Source organism: Silurus meridionalis, chromosome 10, assembly GCF_014805685.1.
Source record: "Silurus meridionalis isolate SWU-2019-XX chromosome 10, ASM1480568v1, whole genome shotgun sequence".
In the NCBI taxonomy this organism is placed as follows: Eukaryota; Metazoa; Chordata; class Actinopteri; order Siluriformes; family Siluridae; genus Silurus; species Silurus meridionalis.
Window position 1 is genome coordinate 6429420 of NC_060893.1, and position 17636 is coordinate 6447055.

Below are 17636 nucleotides of genomic sequence, written 5' to 3' on the forward strand. Positions count from 1 at the left end.
CTTTAATGGTTTTTGAGACACACACATGTTCCAATCGTTTCAAAGCAACAATTTAGGTAAAAGGCAAAAACATACCAAAATTGGAAAGTGAATAACATTCTGGAAGAAAGTTCTGTGGACAGATGAGTTCACAGGCTGGCTCCAACAGAAAACCTTATGTAAGACAGAGAACAGGAGAGAAGATGTGGGAAGATTGCCTCCCCCCCACTGTCAAACATGGGGGTGGAAGCCTAATGGTTTGGGGTTGTTTTGGGGCAGGGAAGGTTGAAGACTTATTCTGTGTGAAAGAAATACTGAATCAGCATGGCTGCCATTCCATACTTCAATGCTAGTTGGAACCGACTTCACCTTACAACAAGACAGTGATCCAAAGCATATTTCCAAGCTCTGTAAACAATATTTAGAGAGCAACCAGTAGGTTGGAGTGTTATCCATATGTTTGGAGAAACAAACTGTCCGAATGCCAAGAGTGTGTAAAGCTGTTATTCATACTAAGGAAAGATTTTTTGATGAAATTTAAGTTTCTATACATTTTTATATTTATTTTGTCAAAGTAAATTTTCATGAGGTTTCACTTTGTTGCAAATAAACAAAAGGAACGCCCAAACTTTTGACAGGCACTGCCTTTTTTAAAATGAATTGCACATCATTAATTTTAGCAGTTTATGGTTAATTTAATGTTGCAGGGACTCCACCATCTAAGAAACAACTTAGTTCTCCTTCAGGAACCTGAGCTGCATCAAAAATGCTTTGGGAACGCTTCCGGGTATTCCACGCTCTGAATCAAATGTAAAATCAGTCCAATAGAAATGTGGGGTGACATCACGACCAGGAAGCATAAAAGCACATGGAGTGAAACCAGCGCTAGCTTCTGTTGTTCAGGACGTGCTTTGGGTCTGTTTGTCCAGTAAGGTAAGGAAAATGTTTTTTTCTTTACAGAGACCAAAAAGCGACCAAAAAGACGAAGCATTACTTTCGTCCCTGCATTCCTCCTTGCCCCTGCTTTATCTCACAGTGGATATGCACAAGCTTTGTGTTACTTGTCTGAGAGCAATGACAATGCAAATGCTCCGCTCCCAGAGAGCACTCTTTGAGGAGGGTGTTTCCGCTTCTCGTGGTTTTGGCCCAGCTTGCCAAGGCAAAGTGGCGTTCAAGGACCTGGGGTTTACAGGTGTACCTCGAAGAGCGGTTGGAGACAGGCTCATCCCTTTCGCCTCCCTCACCTGCCAGGTTTAGCGCCTGATCGCATGGTTCCGAAGCATGCCTTTTGGCAGTTTCATCCCTTCGCGAGAAGAGTGCTCAGCTTCGCCTTTCTTCCTCTGATGGGGGTGGGGGGGAGGTCTGTGTTATGGGGCGATGCCTCGGAGTGAAGAGACGCTTGCTAGCTATCTCTCCCCGGGTGCTGCATTATCTCTTAAAGCCCCAGCGCTGCCAACCTAGGCGCTGGTGGGCAAGGCTTATGCTTCAGCAGGTCTGCACACCATGGCTGTGCTGATCTGCTGCGGGAGCTACATGTGGGAGATGTCTCAGGTGGTCAGCAAGTCCATGAGCACCGCTGTGCTACTAACTGCTAAGGCCATTGGCTGGTCCATGGCCACCCTCGTCTTGACTGAGAGATATATTTGGCTCACCCTGTCGGATCTTTCCGATAGGGATAGGGCTGTTCTCCTGGATGCTCCGCTAGTGCAGACTGGCCTGTTCGGCAACACTGTTAATGCAGTCATCGGCAGGTTTCAGGAGGCCAAAAAGCAGTCAGCGTCGTTCCAGCTATTCCTTCCATGTCACCCTCATGGGGCTGCTTGGTGGGCGCAGCAAGAGGGATCCAGTGCGAAGCTCAAGGCCAAAGCCCCAGGAAATGATGAGTCTGAGGACAGTCATCTGCAATTGAACCGCTTCGGGCAAAGGGTCCTGACATAGGTCCACTTGGGGACCCTGCTGGAAGGGGCATCGTGCACCTCACTATACAGTGCCCTCCCTGCCCCAGCACATTCAGGGAGCCGGTACGTTAAACCTGCCACTCTCTGTGCTTCATGGCACAGCCAGCTCCAGCGAACACCCTCCTCGCTCTACACCTGGCCCCGTAGCGGATGTAGGGGGTTTCAGGAGGCCCCTAGAGCTGCACCAGGGCATTGCTCCAGCTCTAGGCTTACTAGAGGTCAGTCTCGAGAGACTGATTCCCTTAAGAGACTATCTAGCAGCCTGGCAGGCTCTGCTAAACATGTCTCGATTGGTCCTGCGCACTGTAGACAGAGTATTCAGTTCTCATCTCGCCTGCCCCAGTTTTATGTGTCCCCAAGCAAGCTCTGGTCATGGAACAAGAAGTAGATTTGTAGTCTTGAGGAAGTTGGCCCATTAGGTGGTCCCTCCATAAGACACAGAGTACGTGTTCTACAGCCAGTACTTCATAGTTCCCTAAAAGGATGTTTCCAATACTGGATCTGCATCAGCTGAACTGCTCGCTGTGAGACTCAGGTTCAAGCTGCTGACCGTGAAGCAGGTTGTGTCCCAAATCAGGTCAGAGGAATGTTTTTTGACCATAGATTTGAAGGATGCCCTAGGTGACTTAGATGTGTGGAGAGATCCCAGGTTCCTGCCCCTGAGTTCCTGGGCATTGCATAATGCTTACGACAGATGCGTCCCTCACAGGGTGGAAAATGGTCATGAGTGGCCACCCGCTTAAGGTCACTGGGAAGGCCCCATCAGACGTGGCACATCAATTGCCTAGAGATGCTAGCCATGCTTCAAGCTCTGAGGCTTTTCCTCCCAGACCTTGGAGGTCACTATGTGTTGCACAGAATCTGCCTCCTCCTGGTGGCGGTGGCCAGGCAGGCCATGGTTTGCAAACCTGGTAGCCCTTCTCGAACACCCTCCCTGGCAGATTCCTCTCAGGAGGGATCTTCTATCTCAGGCAGGGGGTATAATAATACACCCCCGCCCAGAGCTGTGGCGCCTCAGGGTAGAGACAATTCTTCGATCCAGAGCTCACAAGGACGTTGTATGCTGTGGGGTGTCGCCTGTTCACTGGATGGTGTGAACAACACCACTTAGATCCAGTCAACTGCCCAGTTGATTCAGTGCTGGAATTCCTTCAAGAATGTTTGTCAAAAGGTTGGCTCGTTCCACCCTGAAGGTTTACGTGCCTGCCATTGCAGCCTGTCATTTCCCCCTTGCGGGCAGTCTCTGGATAAGAACCTGCTGGTTCTTACCCTCCGCAGCACCCAGAGGCTGAGGTCTCCGGCACAACCTAGAGTGCCTGCATGGGACTTGGCCATTGTCCTTAAGGCCCTGTCGGAACCTCCCTTTCAGCCTCTGACCAAGGTGCCTTTTAGGTTCCTTTACAGTTAAGATTATGTTCCTCTTGGCGATCTCATATTTCAAGAGAGTAGGGGATTTTTAGGCCATTTTTGTTGCCTCTTCTTTCCTGGAATTTACTCCAGGCTTGGCCAGTGCCTTATTCTACCCAGTACCTTTCTCAGGGTATGTTCCTTAGGTACCCTCAGTCATCCCACAAACTGATATGCTCCAGGCATTCTCTCCTCCTTTCTTTCAGGGGCCAGACCAGGGGAAGCTTAACTTACAACTGTATATCTGACTATTTACGTCCACAGAATAAAACTGTTGAGGAAGTCAGAGCAGCTGTTCGTCTCCTATGGCCTTCCAAGGAGAGGTCTCCCTGCGAATAAGCAGACACTCAGCAGATGGATTGTGGATGCTATTTCTTCCTCTTATGACTCCTCTGGTCTTCCCACTCCTTTCGGGGTCAGTGTACACTCCAATTGAAGTGTGGCTGCCTTTGAGGCCTTGTCTTCTGCTGCAGGCTGATCCACCAAGATGACATTTTGTCAGGTTCTATAGCCTCGACCACAGTACCACTCCTGGCCCCTCCTTCCTTTACCCTAGCTGTTTCCGTCCACACTAGGCAGGGATTGGACAGTCTTGCTTGATTGTACTCTCGTTCCCAAAGCGTTTCTGACGTAGCTCCAGTTCCTGAAGGGGAACGTCTCCAGGTTACGTATGTAACCATGGTTCCCCAAGGGAACAAAACACTGGGTCTCTATGCCACACTGCCTGCATCTATGCAGAGGAAGCGCTGCATAGATGGAGGCAGTGTGGCATAGAAACCCAGTGTCTTGTTTCCTTGACCCCCCCTTTTCAGAAGCAACACTTTCCATTGGACTGATAATACACGTGATTTTGAGCGTGGACAACGTGGAACAAGATTGCATTTTTGACGCAGAGTTTTGACGCTTGTTTCCTCTGGAAACATGGTTATATACATAACCTGGAGACGTTCCTGTTCACACAAGTTATAGCTGTGATAAACAATCATCCTTTTATTCTTTCTCTCTTTTGACCTCCTCTCTCACTTATTTAACATGGGAACTGAAAAGCATCTGCTCTTAAGACTGAGCTTTGTAAAAATCCATATTAAATATTCACAAATTTATATATATTTTGCTAAACAGCATGTTTTTACTACATTTCTACTTACAAAGCACATAATCAGCTGCAACACTAGAATGCACAACTTCCAGAGTGGTTTCTTTCTAAACTTTTGCTTGTTTGCTAAGCAAGAACTGAAGTGAGGAGCAAAGACATTAGCAGAGCTCTAGAAAATCTAAACTCTAGAATATCTCCTCTGCTGCATCGTCAGGGCAGAACCAGAAACAGACAGTCTCGGAGGCTCAGTTCTAAGGAAAAAGAATGAATGCCTTCACTTCATTGAAACACAGATCAGAGGCCCTGGCAGGGGGCAAGGGATAAATGCAAGAGCTGTTAGCAGCAATGCAAAGCATAATAAAAGGCAGAGCTCTGGGAGTTTAGTAAAGCTATCCTGCATACAAAGATGGACCTTTGATGTAGTTTCAGTTCCTGTGTCTCTTCAATTTGAGGCCCAATTTAAGCACTCACTGGTTGCCGCTGGAGGGTCTGATGAACTGAGTGGAATGAAGGAGTGTTGAAGGCTCAGCAGTTGAAGCAACAAAATGCACTGCAAGATGGTTTTATGGCTGCATTTGCAAAATTAAAGTTAGATTATCCAGCCAGCACAACTGTTTAAATGTTGTTCAGTGTTGAACATTTGCAGTACTTTATTGGCAAGTTTTATTGGCAGATTATTATTTACAGTCCATTATCTCTAAGTTTGGCTTTTCTGAACAGTCCCACCTGCAGCTATGAGGTTTCGTGACAGACATTTGATTGAATTAGGCAGACAATCCTTATTCTGAGTGACTTGATCTTATTTTTTCCTTCATCTCATTTATTCAGATGAACATTACGGGTTGTTATAGCATTGGCCCTACAATATGCTGCTCCTGGGAAGCCATATTTATTATATATGACTTGAAATGTAGCAGGAAAACAGCTCTATTTGTAAAACTGGGAATGTTGGACCGTGCCATGATAAATTGCAATGATTTTGGTTTGAACATTGGTGACTGGAGTTCAAACATGTCATCCTATGCTGCACTTGAGTGATTTTCATGCTCTGTTAATTTGGCTGTATGTTAGAGTCTGGTGAGATACACATATCACTTAGTAGGCAATGAAAAAAGCACACAGAAAAAGGCACTAAGAAAAAGGAAACAGGCCTCCATCTGACTAACTTTAATCCTTAAATATAGAATATTTTGAGACTAAACATAAAAATAACTATAAGGCATCTTCCAGTCTGGTCTGTAAAAGGAATATGGATATGGATTTGTGTATTCATTCTTTAAATGGCCAGGCACTGTATATAGTACCAGGAGATAGATAACCATCTTCACCCTCTATGTTACACCAGACTTGCCAAAGAAACTATAAATATTAGTAGAAGAAATACATTTTTAACTTCTTCGCTTGATGATAATAAATCTTTTGTAATTACTTTGTACAGTATGCTTCCCTCTGCCTTTTGAACCACATGTTCTGTTTTTCATATCCTACTTTTGCTTTCTTTTATTTGTAAGGTTATTCTATCTCTGTGTTGATATCACACACAACCTATTCTGGAGATTGAGGTCATGGCAAAGTTTTCTTCCACCAAACAGTTTTGCCTCGCATTGCTATGGGTTATGTAAATGCACAAATATTTTATTTTTAATATCCTGGTATTTATTTTTTGCCTAAAATACCATGGGGATGCCAACTTTTGCACTTAACTTTTCTTTTGGCCAAGTTCCCAAACAAAAGCTTTGCTTGTCTTTTTGACAATTTCAAAGTATATATTTTGTCATCAAAGTGGCACTGGCTTTATTTGTCTAAAGAGTGACTTTGGATATCAGAGTAACACATTTAGTTCTATGTGTGTGTCCAGGGTTCCCATATGAGAAGGTGCGAGAGCGTACGCTTTACATGCAGGTGCTGGATTATGACCGCTTCAGCAGGAATGACCCTATTGGAGAGGTGTCTATCCCACTTAACAAGGTGGAGCTGGGCCAACACCAGACTTTCTGGAAGGACCTGAAGCCATGCAGTGACGGCAGTGTGAGTGACTTGACATGGAATCTAATATTAATGAATATAGAGCTCTTTATTAACTGAAAAGCTCTATAGCAGGCTACTTAAGATCTTCCAATCAAACTATATCAACCACATCATCAATGTGCTGTCTTTGTTCACTGTCATGTCATTGGGGCATTGTCATGATGGAAGAGGTTTGGGTCTCTTAGTTTACGTGAAGGAAAAATGCTACCACATTCAGAGACACCCTGTACAATTGGGTGTCTCCTACTTTGTAAAACACATATGGCTGGAAAAGCCAGTTGTCACAATACATTTGTCCCGATATGTAGTGTATTTACTAAAAATGGGATTTAGGAATTGAGTAAAAGTGCTGACAAGAACAGCTGTAGATAATTTTTTAGACCAGATTCTTGTTTGTGAACTTAAACATTGAAGGTGTAGTTGGATTATGCAGCACCTTGTTCCTGCACTGTATATGGTTGTAATGACAATAAAAGCCTGCGAGATTTGACTTAAATTGAGATTATTAATAAAGTGGATATATGTGTGTGTTTGACTTTTAGGGGAGTCGAGGAGATCTGCTTGTGTCTCTGTGTTATAATCCTACGGCTAATACCATCACTGTCAACATTATAAAAGCACGCAACCTTAAAGCCATGGACATCGGAGGCACATCAGGTAAACCAATACCCAGTATTAAAGTAACAAACATGCACAGATTTTTTCCTTTTCTTCTTTTGTTTTCAATCCACGTCTGGTCCTCATTATTATGCCTGATTGTCTTGCTTCTTTTCATTTCAATTCAGTCCTGCAGCCCTTAGTGTTACTTTAAAAGTCATCTGCAGTCTCATGCACACTTTATAGATCACACAGCATGAAACACTGACAGCAAACCAGTCTGCTTTCCTCTTTTGTCCTCTACACTGACACTCAGCTACAGCATTCTGTTTTTAGAAAACTTTACCTGTTCATAAGGAAAGTGGAAATCTAATAATCACAAAAAACAAAACCATATTTGTAGCAGAAGCTCCACATGTGCACGGGATGTGTGCTTTATATTCTTATGAAGATTCAGAGCACTTTTTTATTCACTGATCATCTGCAGATCCCTATGTGAAGGTGTGGCTGATGCACAAAGACAAGCGCGTGGAGAAGAAAAAGACGGTTACTATTAAGCGCTGCTTGAATCCCATCTTTAATGAGTCCTTCCCCTTCGACATCCCTGCACACGTGCTCCGAGAAACCACCATCATCATCACCGTCATGGATAAGGACCGGCTGAGCCGTAACGATGTCATCGGCAAGGTACTTTTAAAACTGGCAGCGATTGTACTTAAATTAGTGTTTATCTTGTAAAATAAATTAATAAATGTACTTTGATATTAGTTCACTGATACACAGAATAAGAATGCCATCAGCCTGAATCTCTGTTGAGAGAGAATATAGTTTGAAATGCAAGTTTCTTTATATAAAAGTATATTAACTTGTAATATTTAAATTGTATTATAGTAGAAGTGCAATCTGAAGTACTGATGAAGATAGTAGGTCTTTAGACAGCTTTAGAAGATGGCTAGAGACTCAGGCTACGTCCACACTAAGCCTGATGAATTTGAAAACAATGTTTTCGTCCAAAAACACTTTTCAACTATCATTTTTAATCATTTTCCAAAAGTTTGCTAAAGCGATTATGTCCATGTATTTCGCATGAACAAAACATAAGACGCTTCGACTTGTGTCATTTCCGCCTGCTGTTTGTTTACCTTCCGACTTTTTGGAAATTTGCGGCTACATCGAGAGTTAGACTGAATGGCTAATTTTCATCTGTTGCCACTTGAAGATTTTAAAAAGGCCACCTAAAAATTAAAACACAATAAGTTATCACGCATAAACATAAAATAACAGGACTAATAATAAGAATGGCAGTGTAAAAAAAATTTTTTTACACATGATTTGCTAACATAACCATTAAAAATCTTAAAAATCAAGCTAACATCAACCAAATGTTTTATATTGTCAGAACTTAATAAATGATGTTTTTGAACTATGTTGCAGTAATGATAACTATTAGACCTCTGTTTAAATATGTTAAGCATCTGTTTGTAAAGAGATTGATTTTAAAACTGTTGTGCTTGCTTGTGTCCAACTAGTAAAACAATATGTAAAATGAGCAAAAAACTGTGGTACAGTGCTTTGAGGTAGAGGGGTTCTGTTTTGTTTTTGGCATTTTAAACACACATTAATATTTTGAAGCAGGCAGATAAGGATAGTACTATATGGAGTTCTTAGTCTGTGGTCCAGTATCAGGATGTATTTAGTGATAAAGCTTTTAAAGTACTTCTGTAAGAGTACATAGTACTATAAAAATATATTTGCATTCATGCTGCATTCCTTAGATATTTATTCATTAAAATATCAGTAATAATTGAAGACAATTTAGTCCGGGATGAAAAGAAATTACTCAGAAAAATCTTTTTTTATTGGTTTGCTTTTGCCACAACATCTGGCAACCTTGGTCATAAAACATATGAACAGATAAATCAATTTCTACATGCTTAATGAAGAAATTCAATACACTTTTAGATTTTCAAATTTTCTAAATGGCCAGGGCCAGTTAGTAGGTGGGCTCAGGTTGAGTGATTAACTGCAGCCTCAGTAATTTAATGTTCAATGTCAAACAAGTGGCCATATTGTCTTCGCACTGCACCCTCTCGCTTTTCACATTAAGCATATTGCTAAATATTTCCCAGAATTATGGAGAGCTCGAGTCTCAGACCACTATATCCAGATATTGATACTTATGCCAGTAGGTTGCATACAATTTTGCCATTTAGTTTAATTTCAAAGTAAATTGGTTGATGAATATTATTATTTTTATATATTATTATACAGTATTTTTTACTACCACTTTATCTTAATTTCATATATTTCTTTATTTTATATTCAAATATTTATTTTTTCCACACACATTAATACAGAGAATGACATGCAGTGAAATACTTTTTATGACTGTCCAAATATAAATATATAAAAATATAATAAATACAAATGTAAAGTATAAAGTGTCGTCATAACTGCTCCTACTACCCTTTCTGTCTTTTTATTTATAAAATCTTATATTTAATGCACAATTTTCTAAGCAGCCATTTAGGTTTACATTTCACTGCAAGTGGTGTTCTGTATATAAATAAAACCTTCAATCTTGATATCTAATACAGGCTACTGCCACCTGCTGCTGTGGAGAGCTACTGACTTTTGCAATTAGTGCTCTGTAACAGTTATTTCTCTGTTAAAATGTTTGCGTAAAATTGTAACAGAATACACAATGCAAATCTTGGTGTGTTCCATCCTTAGAATGTAAAATTGGCAGAGAAATCCACAAGCGAATTTACAAAATTATGTGCGTGTGTTTTTTTTTTTTTCCTGGGTCAGATCTATCTGTCATGGAAGAGCGGTCCAGCAGAAGTGAAGCATTGGAAAGACATGCTGAGCAGGCCACGCACCAACGTGGCACAGTGGCACGCCCTCAAAGCCTGATAACCTGGTCCCACCTGTCCTGACCCTATAATCTCTAACCTTTGACCCTTGAGCCCATACCCCATCTTTATGCACAAGACTGACTTGATGCCTGGCTGCAAAACACGGGTACTTTTAGCCATCCACTCTCAAACCTTATAACTATTAGCCTCTGCCCTTGTGTGGCCCCCGGTCTTTTTTTCCCTTTTCCTTATCTACCTTTATGCTTTTTCTCTTAATTTTATTAGTTTTTTCACACACACTTATCTTTTCTTGCAGCCCTGTTTGTTCTCTGCTGTAATTTTGGTAACATGTTTGGTTAGGGTCTGCATATAAAGCGATCATAATCATTAAATTAGATAAAGTAGCTCCCCCTTTTTATAACCGTAGGCAAATATTAATTCTTGACATTCTTCATTAATAAAAAAAAAAAGAACAAAATTAAAGGAAGCCATTTGAAAACTCTGCTATATGCAAACTTTAATGTGATGTGTTACCAGTATTCCCTCTCAGTACACTTTAAGTTCATTTATAGTATAAAATATAAAACATTTTATTAACAAATTTCCCTAGAGGTCAATCACATCTGTCCGCTTCCCACTTCTCATTGGTTTTGCTCATTTTTCTATTATGGCCTCTTTATCATTTCCGTTCTCTTTCCTGTTCTTTCTTGGCCAGTCTTTACTCTCTCATTAAATCCAGGTGAGCGCCATTCTTGAGAGCTCATTTATTAGCTGTCTTCAGCGGCGGACTGACCATCGGGGAGTGAGACTTTTCCCAGTGGGCTGCTTCATTTTCCGTTGTGTGGGCCAGCCCTTCATTTATTTATTTATTTATTTTTTACCTCAGAACATTCTCTAAGCTACTTAAAGGGAATGTTTGCTAACAGAATATGACTAGCTAGCAAAATTAGTCAGGGTGCGATGGTCCTGTAAAACTACAGTAAACAACCATGCTTATTATTAGAAAGCTGGGCTCTATTTGTAACTCTTTCAACTTCATGAAATGTCAGTAAAGCCAATATTTTATTGTAGAAATGAATGCAATATACAAAAGAATAAACTAAATAGATTTGTTACAGAAGGTGGTACTTAAGAAAAACAAAGGAGGAGGAAGCCATTGCTTTGTCCAACAAAGAAGAAAGTGTGCAGGAGTGTTATGTTTCTGAATTGTTATATTATATTCGAAAATTCATTTTTAATTGGCATTTTTATGCAACCTTTTATGTTTTCATAGCTAATTTTTCTATTATGTGGCATTACACTTTGAATCTAATATAGCTTGGTTGATGCTCAGTCAGTAATATTATTTTTAGACAATTGTTGGCACTTCATAAACAAATTCCCTGCCAATTTTCGTTCCTGTCCACCCCTGGCCATCTTTTGTGCTTATTCAGTGTTACACACAGAAGGAAATTCAAGCTAATTGAATCCACAAGGGGTAAATGGCAGATAGTCAGATAAACATAATAGCATTTCTTTATATATTTTTTTATCATCACTACTCACCATTCCTTTTACCATGCCCTTTATTTGCATATTACATTCTCCTGCACCTTTCCTCTTTTTTACTTACCTTTCAATGTGACCTGCTTTGTCTTTCTCCCTGGCTTTTTTGTTTCATGATCTCCTTATCACCAAAACAATGGTAGTGAAAAATTTTCCTCTATTCTGGGACACTTTTTCGTCGGGGGCGCCGTAGGTGACGTGTTGTAGCTAAAAAAAAACCTATTAACCTTGGTGAACTGAAGTAAGGACCACTAACTTTCGAGGTCGACTCTTCCAGGTGTTCTGGAACATTTATAAAGAAATATACAGTCATTTAGAAGGAAAGAAAAAAGATAGTCATCTTTGCCATAAAAATAGACAATTGAATTAAAACAAAATGTTCTTCCAAACTTGCTGTGAGAAGTAAGAAGTGGGCTGTGAGCCCTGTCAGAGCGTCTGTAATGCAGTCTGCTCTGTTCCTGTGGTTTTTCTTTTATATATTTTTTTCTTTACATGCCGACGGGGATACGTCTCTGCAGGAAACTTTGAGATAAAAATTTTTTTGCCCTAGTACTGCCTTTACCTGACTCGATGTGTGTGTATGTGGGTGTGTGTGTATGGGTGGGTGGGTGGGTGGGTGTGTATGGGTGGGTGGGTGTGTGTGATATCATTGATGTGAAATAGCAGCCGATATGCAAGGTTATCCTATTTTCTCTTTCTGTCTTTTTGAGAAATGAAGTTAACCTGCAGTATATGGCAGTGTAATAATGACAATAAATATAATAATAAATGTTTAACAGTAATGCTTTATTTCTGTATTTTAAGGGGGAGGTAACTCAAGATGGTTGTAGCAATACATGGAGGCTAAGCCAGACAGTACAGCACTGACAAATGAGTGATCATTCTTTCCCTATGTCCCTCTGTCTATCTCTCTCTCTTTTTCTCTCTTTCTCTCACTCATACACTCAAAGTCTCTCTAGTCTGCTGTAAGACAGTCCTCATTTCTATCCATTGAGCCATTGCTTACATTAAGGCCTTCAAAACATGGATTTCACTGTTAGATGCTTGTTTTGTATGTTTTAAATATGCCACATCTTATTTAGGCTGAGAGAGTGTGTTAGTTAGATCTAAATCAAAGCACACCATTATTAAATTAAATTATTATTGATTTTCTTTCAAAATATTCGCCTTTATGACAAATAGCCTGGTCACAAGAAGACTTAATCAAAGTCTCAGCAGCTCAAAAACTTACATAACTTGGACCTAATGTGTTCTGTGATCAGAAATTTTTGCTCTTTAGTTTCAATAACTAGGACATTTTTATTATTATTATTATTATTGTTATTATTATTTTACCAGCATATTAAACCTAAAGGTGTACCTGGATGCAAAAGGTTTAAGAACATTTGTGTTCACCTTAGAAATAGACTTAAATTGTATTAAATTATTTTTGATCATTTATTTTAAGCACTTTTCACAATGGACATTGTCTTAAAGCAGCTTTACAGAATGTAATTATAGAACAACATTTTTTGAAAAAAAAAAACAACTATGTTCATTTATCCCAGATGAGCAAGCATGAGGTGATTGTAGCAAGGATAAACTCCCTTAGATGGAATGAGGAAGAAACCATGAGTGGAACCAGACTCAAAAGTGGAACCCACCATCATTTTGGTGACACCAAGAGTGTGATTATAAATCATAAAAACAGTACAAACACTGGAGAGTGTGAAATATCATGAGCACCGGATTGTGTGATTATGAGTAATGTCCTTTTTACAGTCTTATACAGTCGGTTGGAGTTGTGAAACCAGGTGCTCCTATGCAATAAATTAGCTCAAGTTTATTTTAGATTTGACACCGACTCCTCCATGCCAGAGCCTTTAAATGTTCAATGACGGAGAAACAAAAAATGTAGAATGTTATTTTTTTAAAATTGATTAAGAGGTTGTTTATCCTCAGAGTCCAATGTCTAAAATGTTCATGAAGTGGGATCCAGCTGGCGCTGGTACATCTCTAGATGGTTCTAATACTAAAATCCAAAGCTGGCTTTTTCTCACTAAAAATAGCAGTTACTGACACCACTTCCTAAATTTAGTTATACAAATGAAAAGTTACTAAGGTGTTGGATAGACAAGTTGGTGCATGACGGTAAGCGGTTGTGCCTTTTTGTTCTGAAGAATTGAAATATGTTTTTTGTAATTATATTTATTCAGCACCTTTTTTTCACTGGGTGCAATGAAACCAAAACGTTGCCTTTAGAGCAGCTTTATAGAAACCTGTATGTAGAATCACATCTTTGTTGGGACACATGCTAGCATCAGGCTTTAAACTAAATGATATAAAAAAAGTCAACTGACCTACCACAAACATTTTGGTAGATCTATATCTGCTAAAAAACAGTCATAACTTAATCTATTTTGAATAATTTCTTTTATTTTTCACATATTACAGGATATTCTGATTGGGAATAGTAGCTGAATGTACAGACGTGATCATTTAAACAGCAATATTGAATAAGCTGCTAGTAATAAATAAGAAAAGAGTGAAGAAATTATATTCAATTTAGTTTGGAGTGATAAGCAATAACAAAACTGTAAATAGTTTTAATAAATCACAAAGTTTAAGTAAAAATACATTTAAAAACAAACTCATACACATAAAGACACCAACATATTAGGACCTTGTCTAAATACTGGATTCATGTCCGTGCTTTATTTTGAAAAACAGAGTATACACTGTTACAATAGCAGTACAATTAAGGCTCTCAGTCTATATTCTCACAATTTAAAACTAGATTGATGTTGCTTTTGTGTACTAGGGCGCTTAGTCAAACTGTAACATCAGAGTTAGCTTGGTCATTTTCTGAGCCCCAGCAGGATTAAAGAAATCTTGATGTAAGAGCTCAGCAGTCTGGAATAGATTGATAAATGAAAACCCTGTTTCTACTCAAGGGAGCGTTAAAAGACAGCTAAAACTAGCAACTGTGCAGAAAAATCAAAAGGGATAAAAAGGATGTTTTGGAATTTGGTGCATCTTGTGAATATAGTCGGGGTGAAGTTATATCACACACTGACCTGGAAAATATTTAACTTAATCTCTGATTTGTTGGTGAGAATTTGATTGTAATCACCGAACGATTTATTCCAGTTACTGAATAATGTGCCTTACGATAACAATTGTAAATTTAGTTATTCTGAATAACAGAGATCTAGGACCACAAGGCATATTTGGACAAGACATGAATAATCATGCACTCACACCTGGATGAATTCTTATTTAAATATAAACTAGTGATGAGTTACGGTATGTGCTAACCCAATCTAATGAAGAGTTAGCTATTGCTAAAACATTTGTCTTGTGAATTCATGCATAAATATTGTATGTGTTATATGTATTATGATTACGTGTATAATATAATATACAACCCCAATTCCCAAAAAGTTGGGACACTGTGTAAAAAGTAAATAAAATCAAAATGCAATGATTTGCAAATTTCATAAATCCGTAATCTACAGTATTCAATATAATAAACAGTCAAATAATAAACAGCAAATGTATAAACTGAGATTATATACTATTTTAAGAAAAAACAAGTTGAATTTGAATTTGATGACTGCAACAGATGTCAAAAAAGTTGCGTTTGGGCAATGTTTAACATCACTGAACAGCACCCGAATACTCTTTAGTCTGGAGGATGTGGTGTCCATGGATTCCAAAAAGAAATAAAAAAATTTATATTCGTCTAACTACAGAACAGTTTTCTACTTTGCTTCAGTCTATTTTAAATGAGCTTTGGCCCAGAGAGGATGGCAGCATTTTTGATCATATTCACGCATGCCTTCTTCTTTCAATCGCACATCCTCCATAAAAAAGCATATGAATAAAATTTGCATAATTTTAAATTTCATATATCATTTAGAATATGCAGCTGCCTACACAAATATCATTGGATGGCTTTTGTAATATACAATCGTCCTTTTTGAATGTAAAAAGGCACAATAATAATCAGAATAAATCATTTCATCTCAGATATGGATCTCTATAACCATTTGTTTCAAGCCCTTGAACAGTACTAGTAAATGCTTTTTGTGTCAAGGGCCCAGGATACTTGAATTTTAGATTGCTTTGCTATGTTTAATGCATTAAATCATTAACAGTTTTAGTTTGAGCCACTGCCCTTTAAAATGTCATCTAGTGCTACATTTTGTATTCAGCAAACACATTTAATACATATATCTTCTAACATGTTTATGAATGCAGTCGTTATTCACACTACTTCAGTAAGCCTTAATTTAGGTATTAGTGCACGATTGTTTAAATATGTACCCATATTTATTATGAGGCGTTATAATTGCTATGCTAAGTTTAATTTTGTGGTGCGCATTGGATTACTCGTATCAAGATCCTCAATCAGGCTGTTGTTGTGTTGATGTGTGAGGAAATGTGTGAATAAGTTTTTCCATGTATGTGGGTCTCTGAGGGGTTGTTGGGTAGTCAGGATAGCACTCGTGAGTTCATGCTGCTTTTCCGATCATTCAGTATTCTTGGGGAAGAAACCTGAGCTCTAATCAATCCACCATTACACCAATTCACACTTAATGGCAATCCATATCTATGGAGTGCTCCACATTGAGTGCTTGCTTTTGTGGCTTAATGGGAGCTCCACCCTTTGTTGCTTTTGCTTTGTGAACAATTAGTGAATGAGTAAAAGCTTCACTTGGTATAAGCATTGTTCCTTGTTTTACATTAATAATAATAAAAGGATTTAGAAGCAAAGAAGCTTCCTGTCTAGAGCAGAATACAGAGTTCGTATTTCAGATATTGTATTGTTGTTTTCACTTTTCACTTCGATTTTTTTTCACGGTGTTAAATTGTGTAAACACTGCCCGGATCTGCTTGGTTGTATGTGTACTATAGGTAAATAAACACTGCCACTTAGTGTGCTCATTAAACACTGCCTGTGTACCGATATGTGCAACCTCATTCAATACTGCCTGTATTGAGCTCTAGATCTTTACTAAATAAATGTTACTGCCAAGCCTTCTTTAGATTTCTGTACAAAAAAAATGTAGTATAATGTTTTGTGTGTGTGTGTGTGTTTGTGTGTAGGTGTTGTGTAAATGAGGCGATTGTGACAGAGTACAAAAGGTGTCACAATGCTTTACGCTCTCTATATGAGGCTTCTGGTTCGAAGGCAGGATGGCAATCCAAGCTAATATAGTACACCCTCGCACAAACACCATGATTATATTTTTTTAAAGAAAGATGTGTTCTTATTACGGTGTTCCTGATTAATTTGATTTTAGTCTTGCGATTTGTGTTTGCAAGTGTTGTGCAGACAGGACGCAGAGCTCGAGATGAACAGAACAGACGAGACAAGACGAGACAAGATGAGAGAAGTTAGACAGAGACCATCTGAGTTGTGAGGCAGTTTCTCTACATTTCACTCGATTGCATCATATTGAGCTGCTTGGTGATACGGAGTAGGCTCGACTTTGCACTACTATCCAAACTTCAGAATCTTGCTATTATTTGTTACAAGTTTATTTTGTTGAGGAGATGTTCACATTAATATAAACAAATACAATTAGAAAACACAAAAATACAATTTCCCTCCTTAAATATTGTGGAAGGGTCACATATGGCTGGATAAGAGTGGTGTCCCAATACTTTTGTCCATGTAGTACATCATATCAAGTCGATGGTACTCTCTTATTTTTCTTCATTTGTACTACCAAGCATGAACAAAATCTGTCTTTGTGTCAGGGAAACAAAGACGGATAGATTTCAATATTTTTTTTTTTCAAGTGTAATACAATGCAGAATCTTAGTTATGATAAAGTAATATCTTGAATGATGGGAAGTGAAACTTATATATTATATATTACTATATAACCAATACAAGATCATTTAGCCTATTTATAGACGTTTGCAAATTTCAAGCTGCAAATGTCCCTAATCTGTTGATAAAAAAAGCAAAAAAATTGAGACCCTTTTATTACATGGAAAATGTTAAGCATATCAATTTAAACATGTTTCAGTGTTCCAGCCCTTCCTGCTCTGCTGACTGTGGAAAAGCTGTCAAGGCATCAAATTCAGGTCATGATAAGGAGTTAGAGAAAGGCATACACTTGAGAAGAGATAAATCCCTTTCTCCATATGGCCCACATGTTTATTCATTCAGAC

The 17636-nt window shown here is 38.8% G+C and overlaps 1 protein-coding gene across 3 annotated transcripts in view; it reads left to right on the forward strand.

Moving 5' to 3' along the window:
- syt7a (synaptotagmin VIIa) overlaps positions 1 to 10672 on the forward strand; it is a 130393-nt gene extending 119721 nt beyond the window's left edge. For all 3 annotated transcript variants that reach the window (XM_046858769.1, XM_046858770.1, XM_046858771.1), the window contains 4 exons: positions 6299 to 6468; positions 7011 to 7125; positions 7553 to 7752; positions 9877 to 10672. In XM_046858769.1, coding sequence (XP_046714725.1) covers positions 6299 to 6468; positions 7011 to 7125; positions 7553 to 7752; positions 9877 to 9981 — 590 coding nt within the window. In that variant the 3' untranslated portion in view covers positions 9982 to 10672. The remainder of the gene's footprint in view (positions 1 to 6298; positions 6469 to 7010; positions 7126 to 7552; positions 7753 to 9876) is intronic.
- The last annotated feature ends 6964 nt before the right edge of the window (positions 10673 to 17636 follow it).